The sequence below is a fragment of the Procambarus clarkii genome, chromosome 54, assembly GCF_040958095.1.
Source record: "Procambarus clarkii isolate CNS0578487 chromosome 54, FALCON_Pclarkii_2.0, whole genome shotgun sequence".
Taxonomy (NCBI): domain Eukaryota; kingdom Metazoa; phylum Arthropoda; class Malacostraca; order Decapoda; family Cambaridae; genus Procambarus; species Procambarus clarkii.
Window position 1 is genome coordinate 30,182,382 of NC_091203.1, and position 12,086 is coordinate 30,194,467.

General features: G+C 49.8%; 1 protein-coding gene across 1 annotated transcript in view; it reads left to right on the plus strand.

Moving 5' to 3' along the window:
* The first annotated feature begins 3,348 nt into the window (after positions 1–3,348).
* Srp72 (signal recognition particle 72) overlaps positions 3,349–12,086 on the plus strand; it is a 254,241-nt gene continuing 245,503 nt past the window's right edge. Inside the window, exons 1-3 of the mRNA XM_045732804.2 lie at positions 3,349–3,478; positions 11,524–11,638; positions 11,757–11,894. Of these exons, the coding sequence (XP_045588760.1) occupies positions 3,385–3,478; positions 11,524–11,638; positions 11,757–11,894 (347 nt within the window). The 5' untranslated portion in view covers positions 3,349–3,384. The remainder of the gene's footprint in view (positions 3,479–11,523; positions 11,639–11,756; positions 11,895–12,086) is intronic.

A 12,086-nucleotide genomic window follows, 5' to 3' on the forward strand; every position in this document is an offset into this window, starting at 1 on the left:
TTTGTAGATAATTACCTTCGTCAGCTTCTCATTATCCTCCGGCATTTCCATAACAATTCCATCATATCCTTGCTGGGTAAGATACACCACTGCCTTCATAGAACCTACCGTTAAGTAAGGTCTGTTTACACCTTCCTTCAGCAGGGGCTCGAACTTGCGGTGTTCTCTTCCAAGTCTCACTGTCCACAGCAGCTTCTGATGATAGGCCAGCGTGCATGAGGCAGGGAAGAGAAGCCTCCATCTCCGCTGACCTTCACCTTCCTGACATCGTTCCGTCCGTTCGTCGGCATCAGTCTTGGCGTCGTTCTTCATTCTCTTGTCGTTTCCGTTAAGTGTACTATCACTGTCAACACTACGCCTTGCATCCTGTCTTCTCCGTTTCTTCTGTTGCCTTGTTAGAACGTCTTGATACTCACCCTCCTCGACTGACTGGCTGCTTTCTGAGTCCATGTTAATATTGCCGTGGGAAGTAGCCAGTTCTTCTGGTGACTGAGTCTCCATCTCAGTACCCAGCATGGGGGGAGATGTGTAGAAGGCGATTGATACTAGTCAGTCTCCTTATGTGTAGACTTAGCTAAACACCAACACTAACTTCACCCCTAGTCGCGGAGCAAGTATCTTGACCCGACTGCGTCCCAGGTAAGACTGGGACGCGTCGGGAAAATGTTCCCAAATGTGGTGATCTCACAGATGTTAACAACTACAGACCTATATCAATCCTGCCTAACTTGTCAAAAATATTTGAAAAACTAATCTTCAAGCAGCTTTACTCTTATCTAGCCAAACACAATATACTTAGCTCTTGTCAATATGGCTTCAGACCCAAAAGAAGCACTAACGATGCACTTATTATATAATATGTTTATTCAGGTAAGGTATATACATACAAGTGATGTTACATTAATGGATTGATATATAGATAGAGCTAGTACATACAATGCCTAAAGCCACTATTACGCAATGCGTTTCGGGCAAGAAAAACATTAATATCTAGAACTTAATACTAATTGAGCATAAAGAATAAAAAGTGTTGAGAACAAATACAAATAAAGATAAAAAAAAGGGGGAACATGACTGAAAAAGCAGCACAAATACAATAGGTTGACAAACAGTGTTGATTAAAAAAAAAAAAAAAAAAAATAACACATGGGTTGACAATAGAGGAGTGAGGTAGGTTACAGGGAATTTATTAGGTAGTGTTTAGTTTTTATCTTAAACTGGTTGAGAGAGGTACAGTCTTTAACATGGTTGGGAAGGTCATTCCACATTCTGGGCCCCTTGATTTGTAGAGCATTTCTAGTTTGATTAAGTCGTACTCTAGGAATATCAAAACTGTATTTATTTCTGGTGTGGTGCTCATGGGTTCTGTTACAACCTTCTATGAAGCTTTTGAGATCAGGATTGGCATTATAGTTTAGCGTTTTATATATGTATAATACACATGAGAGAATGTGCAGTGACTTAATGTCTAACATATTCAGAGATTTGAGTAGGGGTACCGAGTGATGTCTGGGGCCAGAGTTGGATATTGTCCTAATAGCAGCTTTGTGTTGGGTAATTAGAGGACGTAAGTGATTTTGGGTAGTAGAACCCCAAGCACAAATACCATAGTTGAGATATGGATAGATAAGGGAGTAATAGAGAGTCACCAGGGCAGGGCGTGGTACATAATATCTGATCTTAGAAAGAATGCCCACAGTTTTTGAAACTTTTTTTGATATATTTAGAATGTGTCCCTGGAAATTCAGCTTGTGGATAATGAGAATGCCAAGGAATTTGCCATCTAATTTGTTACAAATTTGGGTATTGTTTATTTTGAGATTTATTTGACTAGAGGATTTATTGCCAAACAGAATATAGAAAGTTTTGTCAATGTTAAGGGTGAGTTTGTTGGCAGTTAGCCAAAGATGGACTTTATTTAGCTCAGTATTTACTGTGGCATTTAGAGCAAGGGGGTCAGGACTGGAGTAAATGAAGGTTGTGTCGTCAGCAAATAGAATTGGTTTGAGGTGTTGGGAGGCATTTGGAAGGTCATTAATGTAGATGAGAAAGAGGAGAGGGCCAAGTATGCTGCCCTGAGGAACACCAATGTTGATGGGTAGGGTGGGAGAAATTGTATTATTCACAGCAACATATTGGAGCCTGTCAGTAAGGTAGGATTTGAGATATTGTAGGGAGTGTCCTCTGACTCCATAATGATGTAATTTAAGAAGAAGGTTTTGGTGGTTGACAGTATCAAAAGCTTTACGCAGGTCCACAAATAACCCAATAGGGAACTCCTTTTTATCAAGAGCTGTATGAATCGAGTTAAGCATACTAATAAGTGCATCGTTAGTGTTTTTTTTGGGTCTGAAGCCATATTGGCAAGGGCTAAGTATATTGAGTTTGGCTAGATATGAGTAAAGCTGCTTATAGATTAGTTTTTCAAAAATTTTTGACAAGTTTGGCAGGATTGATATAGGTCTGTAGTTGTTAACATCTGTGGGATCACCACATTTGTGGACAGGCGTTACTCTCGCTTTTTTAGAATATCTGGAAAGGTTTGGAGTTCAAGTGACTTGTTGAAGAGCAAAGCAATAACAGGGGCTAAAGATCTGGAGGCTTTTTTGTAAATTAAAGTTGGTATCTCCTCAAGGGCACCAGACTTGGTTTTAAGGGAAAGGATTATCTCATTGACGTCAGTGGAGTTAATAGGCTTTAGGTACAGAGACTGTGGATAGTTACCTGTAAGATAGTCCTTAATGTCAGTACTGGAAGATGGAATATCATTTGCAAGGGATGAACCAATGGAAGAGAAGAACCTATTGAACTCAATAGCAGAATGAATAGCAGAAAATTAGTATGATTAACTTGATTTATGCAGCTCTTGATAAAAATGAGTTCCCTGTTGGGTTATTTGTGGACCTGCGTAAGGCTTTTGACACTGTCAACTACCAAAACCTTCTTCTTAAATTACATTATTATGGAGTCAGAGGTCACTCCCTGCAGTACCTTAAGTCTTACCTTACTGACAGGCTCCAGTATGTTTCTGTGAATAATACAATTTCTCCCACCCTACCCATCAACATTGGTGTTCCCCAGGGCAGCATACTTGGCCCTCTCCTCTTTCTCATCTACATTAATGACCTTCCAAATGCCTCCTAACACCTCAACCAATTCTATTTGCTGACGACACAACCTTCATTTGTAAGGAAGTTGAAGGGTGAAGGGATCCAATATATGCACATAACTAGGTCTATCTCTTCTTTGAACTGTAAATATTTTTTTTATTTAATAATTTGTAATATGTTAAAATCGGATAGGTTTTGATGTTAAGCGTGTTTGTTGTAAGATTTGGATGAGGTGTGAGGGAGCGTTGTGCCAGCTGGCCCAGTGATCAACAACATGGCGGAGGGACGACTCGCCTCTTACTATGGCGAGCTCAAGAAGTTCATTGAGAACTCTAACTACCAAAAGGTCATAAAGGTCGCTAATAAGAGTAAGTAATGGTGTATGTAGCTGCTCGGCTCTGCCTCAAGTGGACGGCTGGTGGGGGTCACAGCTATAGGCGGCTGGTGGGGTCAAAGTTATGGGCAAGCTGGTGGGGTCACAGTTATGGGCAGCTGGTGGGGTCACAGTTATGGGCAAGCTGATGGGCTCACAGCTATGGGCAGATGGTGGGGTCACAGCTATGGGCAAGCTGATAGGGGGTCACAGCTATGGGCAAGCTGGTAGGGGGTCACAGCTATGGGCAGCTGGTGGGGTCACAGTTATGGGCAAGCTGATGGGGTCACAGCTATGGGCAGATGGTGGGGTCACAGCTGTAGTCAGCTGGTGGGGTCACAGCTATGGGCAGCTGGTGGGGTCACAGTTATGGGCAAGCTGGTGGGGTCACAGCTGTAGTCAGCTGGTGCGGTCATAGCTATGGGCAGCCGGTGGGGGTCACAGCTATGGGCAGCTGGTGGGGTCACAGCTATGGGCGTTTGGTATGGTCGGCTGGTGTGGTCACAGATATGGTCGGCTGGTGTGGTCATAGGCATGGGTGCATATCTGGAGGGTTCTGGGGGTTCTTCTATTGGCCGACTTGATAACTTGGGCCAACGCTGCGGGGGAGGGAGGTCACAGATATGGGTGCCTTGGAGAGGGTGTCACGGTTAGGGGCTGCTGCTGGGGTCACTGGTAAGGGTGGCTGGTGATGGCATATGTGTGGGTGGCCGGTAGGGGCCACAGGTATGGATGGCATGCAGGGCCACAGTTATGGCTGGCATGCAGGGCCACAGTTATGGCTGGCATGCAGGGCCACAGGTATGGATGGCATGCAGGGCCACAGTTATGGCTGGCATGCAGGGCCACAGTTATGGCTGGCATGCAGGGCCACAGGTATGGCTGGCATGCAGGGCCACAGGTATGGATGGCATGCAGGGCCACAGTTATGGCTGGCATGCAGGGCCACAGTTATGGCTGGCATGCAGGGCCACAGTTATGGCTGGCATGCAGGGCCACAGTTATGGCTGGCATGCAGGGCCACAGTTATGGCTGGCATGCCGGGCCACAGTTATGGCTGGCATGCAGGGCCACAGGTACGGATGGCATGCAGGGCCACAGTTATGGCTGGCATGCAGGGCCACAGTTATGGCTGGCATGCAGGGCCACAGTTATGGCTGGCATGCAGGGCCACAGTTATGGCTGGCATGCAGGGCCACAGGTATGGATGGCATGCAGGGCCACAGTTATGGCTGGCATGCAGGGCCACAGGTATGGCTGGCATGCAGGGCCACAGGTATGGCTGGCATGCAGGGCCACAGTTATGGCTGGCATGCAGGGCCACAGGTATGGCTGGCATGCAGGGCCACAGTTATGGCTGGCATGCAGGGCCACAGGTATGGCTGGCATGCAGGGCCACAGTTATGGCTGGCATGCAGGGCCACAGGTATGGGTGGCATGCAGGGCCACGGGTATGGGTGGCATGCAGGTCCATGGGTATGGGTGGCATGCAGGGCCACAGGTATGGCTGGCATGCAGGGCCACAGGTATGGCTGGCATGCAGGGCCACAGATATGGCTGGCATGCAGGGCCACAGGTATGCATGGCATGCAGGGCCACAGGTATGGCTGGCATGCAGGGCCACAGGTATGCATGGCATGCAGGGCCACAGTTATGGCTGGCATGCAGGGCCACAGGTATGGGTGGCATGCAGGGCCACAGGTATGGCTGGCATGCAGGGCCACAGGTATGCATGGCATGCAGGGCCACAGGTATGAGTGGCATGCAGGGCCACAGGTATGCATAGCATGCAGGGCCACAGGTATGCATAGCATGCAGGGCCACAGGTATGGCTGGCATGCAGGGCCACAAGTATGGCTGGCATGCAGGGGCCACAGGTATGGGTGGCATGCAGAGCCACGGGTATGGGTGGCATGCAGGGCCACAGGTATGGGTGGCATGCAGGGCCACAGGTATGGCTGGCATGCAGGGCCACAGGTATGGCTGGCATGCAGGGCCACGGGTATGGGTGGCATGCAGGGCCACGGGTATGGGTGGCATGCAGGGCCACGGGTATGGGTGGCATGCAGGGCCACGGGTATGGCTGGCATGCAGGGCCACGGGTATGGCTGGCATGCAGGGCCACAGGTTTGGCTGGCATGCAGGGCCACAGGTTTGGCTGGCATGCAGGGCCACAGGTTTGGCTGGCATGCAGGGCCACAGGTATGGCTGACATGCAGGGCCACAGGTATGGCTGGCATGCAGGGCCACAGGTATGGATGGCATGCAGGGCCACAGGTATGGGTGGCATGCAGGGCCACAGGTATGGGTGGCATGCAGGGGCCACAGGTATGGGTGGCATGCAGGGCCACAGGTATGGGTGGCATGCAGGGCCACAGGTATGGCTGGCATGCAGGGCCACAGGTATGGCTGGCATGCAGGGCCACAGGTATGGCTGGCATGCAGGGCCACAGGTATGGCTGGCATGCAGGGGCCACAGGTATGGGTGGCATGCAGGGCCACGGGTATGGGTGGCATGCAGGGCCACGGGTATGGGTGGCATGCAGGGCCACAGGTATGGCTGGCATGCAGGGCCACGGGTATGGGTGGCATGCAGGGCCACGGGTATGGGTGGCATGCAGGGCCACGGGTATGGGTGGCATGCAGGGCCACGGGTATGGCTGGCATGCAGGGCCACGGGTATGGCTGGCATGCAGGGCCACGGGTATGGCTGGCATGCAGGGCCACAGGTTTGGCTGGCATGCAGGGCCACAGGTTTGGCTGGCATGCAGGGCCACAGGTTTGGCTGGCATGCAGGGCCACAGGTATGGCTGGCATGCAGGGCCACAGGTATGGCTGGCATGCAGGGCCACAGGTATGGCTGGCATGCAGGGCCACAGGTATGGCTGGCATGCAGGGCCACAGGTATGGGTGGCATGCAGGGCCACAGGTATGGGTGGCATGCAGGGCCACGGGTATGGATGGCATGCAGGGCCACGGGTATGGATGGCATGCAGGGCCACGGGTATGGCCGGCATGCAGGGCCACGGGTATGGCCGGCATGCAGGGCCACGGGTATGGATGGCATGCAGGGCCACAGTTATGGCTGGCATGCAGGGCCACGGGTATGGATGGCATGCAGGGCCACAGGTATGGCTGGCATGCAGGGCCACGGGTATGGCTGGCATGTATGGCCACAGGTATGGATGGCATGCAGGGCCACGGGTATGGATGGCATGCAGGGCCACGGGAATGGATGGCATGCAGGGCCACGGGTATGGATGGCATGCAGGGCCACGGGTATGGGTGGCATGCAGGGCCACGGGTATGGGTGGCATGCAGGGCCACAGGTATGGGTGGCATGCAGGGTCACAGGCATGGGTGGCATGCAGGGCCATGGGTGGCATGCAGGGCCACTGGCATGAGTGCCATACCTGTGGCAAAAATCTGGCGAAGAGGTATGGGTGGCATACCTCGAGTCTGACCCCGTGTTGGGTCTTTTTCAGGACTGTAGTCTAACTCATCATCAATTGGTCCATCATCATAGAATATGTCCCGTATTTCATCCTCTGAGAGTCGTTTTGCTGGACCGCAGCTGACCGTGGACCAGAAGCTCGTAGATGATGGGTCAGACATGGTTGTGTCCTTGAAACTGAGAGTCCCCATGGCCCTGGGGCATGCTGGTATTTTTTCAAATGTCGGATGATCACTGGAGGCCTCAGGCATCCATTTCGTACCTGAGTCACCGCATGCCACTTTTGAATCGTACCCTATACCTTTGAACGCCCTGAGGTGTGTTATGCACCACCCATCGAATGTCTCAAGGCGCACTGCGCAGTGCAGCGGTTATAGTTCATTTTCTGGGGGGAGCCCCGTCGGCTCCTTGGAGCTATACCAGGGTGATATGCTAATGTCAGACTTTGGCATCAGTCATTTGTATGGAATTCTAGGGCCTACCGGGGACCACGGCCAGAACCTGGTCCCCTCAGAGAGGCAAGGGGAGCAATGGCCTATAGAAACCCCCCGTGTGGTTGGAAGCATTCTTATGTCTGCCATCGACCAGGTCAAGCATCCAGAAAGGTATGCATTCCAAAACAAACCCTGTCGGAAAATCCGACACCATTTAATATCATACAGATAATAATAGCTGTGTTGTATAAACAAGTTAACCCATAGAAAACGTAACTTGTGGAATTACCGTCTATAGAAAACGGGATATCATCACCACATACTATTATAATTCACCATCTATTATGGTGGGAATTATTCTTAAATACATTAGTCTTTGGACTTTACCATCATAAAAACATCTTATATAAATTAACTTAATTATCAATATTAAAGTAGAGTAAATGTGACCCTTCTATCACTTATTGACATCTGGACAATGTAAGCTAGGCATCAGGGTGAGGGAGGGCAACCATTGTTGAGACTAGACCAGAGGCTCTCGGGAGCAAATTCGGCTCCTGTTAATTTTACTTGGACGTAGTGTTATGGAAACCAAAGGTGTACCATTATCAACACGCTGTCATCAAATCAAGTTAAGTGTTCTTTCCGAAACCCATTATCTATCATTAGTGGCCATTAATGTCATTGGGTAGGGTTAGCCAGTTAGAGCACGATATAGCCTCAAACTAAAGGTAATTAAGCCAGGTCTTCATTGTTCCATGTACAGTGTTTTCTCTGAAATACCTGTCATATATAGGATTCTGGCTTTACAGTTAGCGCCCTTTTGACAGGTCAAGACGAGGAAGCATGCTTTGTACATCAGTTACCAGGGTGATGGAAGCTACCTCAAAGAGGGAAAATGTGGTGTCTACACCCTAGTTATACCTGGTGGACTAACCTGCTGTACTATAAGATAAGGAACCTCTTCAATGTTTAATAATGTGTAGTTAATACTGTAGTTTGATTGGCTGCATATATATTCAATTAATATAAACCCCCCCTAATGTGTAGAGGATCGATTTGTGAGATTATGAGATTATTGCAGAAATACAGTCCACTTATCATTATACAAATTGCTATCGAAGTATATAAATTAACGTAAATATAAATTCTATATAAATTCATATAAATTAAATAAATATAAATCTCACAGGTCGGTTCCCACAAACCCCTGTTCTGGTTAAAATTGCTACCAAAAGCCGAACTAGTGGATAAAACTCCCCAGCAGAAAACAAGCAAACTAGTGTGACGTCACACGTCATCGCGCCACTATCTGCGCAGCTCCCGGGGAGGGGGAAGGGGGAGCTCCAGACCTCTCACGCCGGCTATCCACCCATCAGTTCTTCAGCTGATGCTATAGGCACTGGTTGTGTGCTCCGGCTCCATTAGTTGTTTCAGCACTGTACCTAGAGTGTGGTGTCTGTCTTCTAGGTTGTGCGTGAGCCGGGAGTGAGTCTCCAGTACTCGGGATGCATGCGCCTAAGGTTCCCTTCCCTAGGTGCCCTGTATGTACTGCCCTTGGAGCCACCTTCCACAAGTTCCTTGGGTTCTGCCCCTGCTAGGCTGTTTACTGCTTGGTTTTCGGCCGCTCTTTGTGTGCTCGGGTGTTCTGTCTCCCATGTTCGCCTTAGGGTACGAGGCAGTTTTGCACTGGTGTGGCTCAGGGTGCTGCGCAGCTGTTTTCACCTATATGGCGGCCGGCTCTGTTTCACCTGGGTACGCTGTCCTCCTGCGGGGTTTTCTTTTTAATTTTGTTTATCTACCTGGTGGGGAGTCTGCCTTCGTTCTTGCCCCCAGTGTCCCTTGTGTTCTGAGTATTATTCTGGTGGTACCCCCTGCTAGGTCCCCGTGAGTGTACACGTCCCGGGGGTTCAGTTCTTAGAAAGTTGTTTGGTAGCTTTGGGCGCCGGTTAGCAGTACCCTGCCTAGGATTACCTGAGCGCGAGTCCTATTATAGTAAACGCTCGGGACCTTGGTAAACCCCTGGTGGCGCGCGGGTCCGTTGGATGTGACCCCGGATTCCCCTCCCCCCCCTCGCTTCCAGCGAGTTTGAGGATTGCTCTCACCCCTTGTCTCAGGGTGACTCTCTATTTTGTCTCCATCTGCTGCCTGTGGGGTCGGTGACACCTTCGACCCGGAGTCCTGTGAGTTTTGTTGCTCGTTGTGGCTCGGTTACCTAGTTCTGCTGACTAAGCGGGTGCAGGCAGCAGGGGCGTTGCACATTGAGCTTTGGTGGTGGCAACACTCTCGTTTGCTCCCCGGGAGTCCCAGGGCTGCCCTGTTTTGGTTCGTGTTGGGACTTGGGGATGTTGGTTGCTTCGGTTCCTTCCATGCCCCTTTGTCTTTCCCCTGGATCCCCCCCTTTCCTGCCAGCATCCGGTTCCTTACCGTCTGTGGGTTCGGGGTCGGGGCAGGGTTCGATGGTTTTAAGACTCGGGCGGTCTCGGGGAATTCCCCTTCCGGGGTAGTGATGGGGGCATTCGAGTCTGTTCCTCTAGCCGTGTTGTAAGAGTCTGCCAATGGGCTCCCTTCCGTAGTATTTTCGCGGCTGCCCCGGTTTTCTGGTATGGCCGGGACTTTGGGGGGACGGCTCGGCCCCGGGGCCTGTCGTGTGGGTTTCTGGGGCTGGGGAGGGGCTGACTTGGGGGGCCTAAGGCCCCGTTGGACCCCGCTGTTTTTTTTCTACTCTCTAGATGGGGCTTGCGGTTACGCGGAGTGGGGTTTTCCTCCCCCTCACCGTACGAGTTGTTGGACGTCGGCCCCTCCCTGGGCTCGGTTCCTTGTCCTTTGAGTCGGTTGGTTCTGTCCTGTAGGTGGGTGCTCTTCTCCGTTGCTCCCCCCATTTTGGGGACCGGGTATCTTCGTCATGTTTCCCCGTTATTGGGGTTCTGCGTTACTTTTGGTCTTGGGTGCGACTGTGCCTTTGTGTGCCTTCGGGACTGGTGTTTGCTTCTGTGTTCTCGAAGGTTCGGGTAGGTTTTCGCTACTTCCCGTATTATTGGAACGTCTGTCGGCTCCTAGTCTGGGTTGCCGGATTGGGCTACTCATAGCCCGGTTGGGTTCCCATTGGGCTCTTTGTCTTCGCTTTGTTGCCGGTTATGTTGTCGCTGCTTACTCTTTTGGCCTTTTGGTTGTCTCGTGTTGTTCCCGGGCCCTTTTGGGGCTGTCTCCTTGGGTTGGCATTTTCAGCAAGTTGTCTCACTTCCGTTGAGGGGTGCGTGGTGACCGTCTTCCGGTTCCATCCCTTTGACCTTCCTCTGTGGGTAGTTAGCTCCGGGGAGCCGACGGGGCTCCCCCCAGAAAACCAGCATTGAATGTAATGAAACGCCATTTTCTGAGTGAGACCCGGAGGCTCCCTGGCAATCCTCCCTCCCTCTGGTCGGCAGTTTTTCGCGTGTTTTGACATCCAGCCTCTGAACTGATAGGTGGATAGCCGGCGTGAGAGGTCTGGGGCTTCCCCTTCCCCCTCCCGGGGAGGGGGGAGCTGCGCAGACAGCGGCGCGGTGACATGTGACATCATACTAGTTTGCTTGTTTTCTATTGGGAAGTTCTATCCACTAGTTCGGCTTTTGGAAGCAATTTTAACCAGAACAGGGGTTTGTTTCGGAATGCTTACCTTTCTGGATGCTTGACCCGGTCGATGGCAGATATAGAATGCTTCCAACCACACAGGGTTTCCATAGGCCATTGCTCCCCTTGCCTCTCTGAGGGGGCCAGGTTCTGGCTGTGGTCCCCGGTAGGCCCTAGAACGCCATACACATGACTGATGCCAAAGTCTGACATTAGCATTTCAGCCTGGTATAGCTTTGGGGAACCTCCGGGTCTCGCCTAGAAAATGGCGTTTCATTACATTCAAAGCTGGTTTTTTAATATGCATCTGTATGAGCTTTCATTTAAAGTTTTATTATAGTACTGTTTTATTGTAGTACAGGTATATATTTATACATGTATATTTAATTTATGTATAACCAGTTATTAGGGCAGGTTTCAGCTGGTTTACATGTGTTGGTGCAGAGAGATTAGTGTATTTTTCAGAGACTGAGGTAGATGTGCAGGTGAGGGAGTTGCATCAGTGCAAGAGAAGAGTTGATGTGATTTTTTTTGTTTTTGCAGTTTTAGCAGAGGAGCCCAAGGAGCTGAAGGCCTGGCAGTGCAAGATTGTGGCACTCATCAACTTGGACCAATTTTCTGATGCTCTTTCTGTTGCCAAGAAGTCAAAGTTTTCAGAGTGAGTCCATGCAGAATTGGTTAAGTGTGTAATAATAATCCTGGATTAACCTGTTACTGTACTTTAGAATATTTTTTTTTATAAAATATTTTGAAATACTTTTATGTTTGGATTTCAGTGAATTGGCCTTTGAGAAGGCATACTGTGAGTACAGGCTGAACCAAGTCTCTGCTGCTTATGACACCATTTGCAAAGCTGCTCAAGTAACAACCCGTGTACAGGAGCTTCAGGCTCAGATCCTCTACCGTTTGGAAAGGTATTCATTCCTTAAAGAACCATTTTGGGTTCTCATTCTCTTGTGCAATCTTGTGTGTACAGTACAGTATTGGTCATCTGAACATTTTTCAATATTCCTTGCATGTCTTATTATCCTTTATTATTATTATTATTATTATTATTATTATTATTATTATTATTATTATTGTAATTGAGTGTTGTACAATTGATT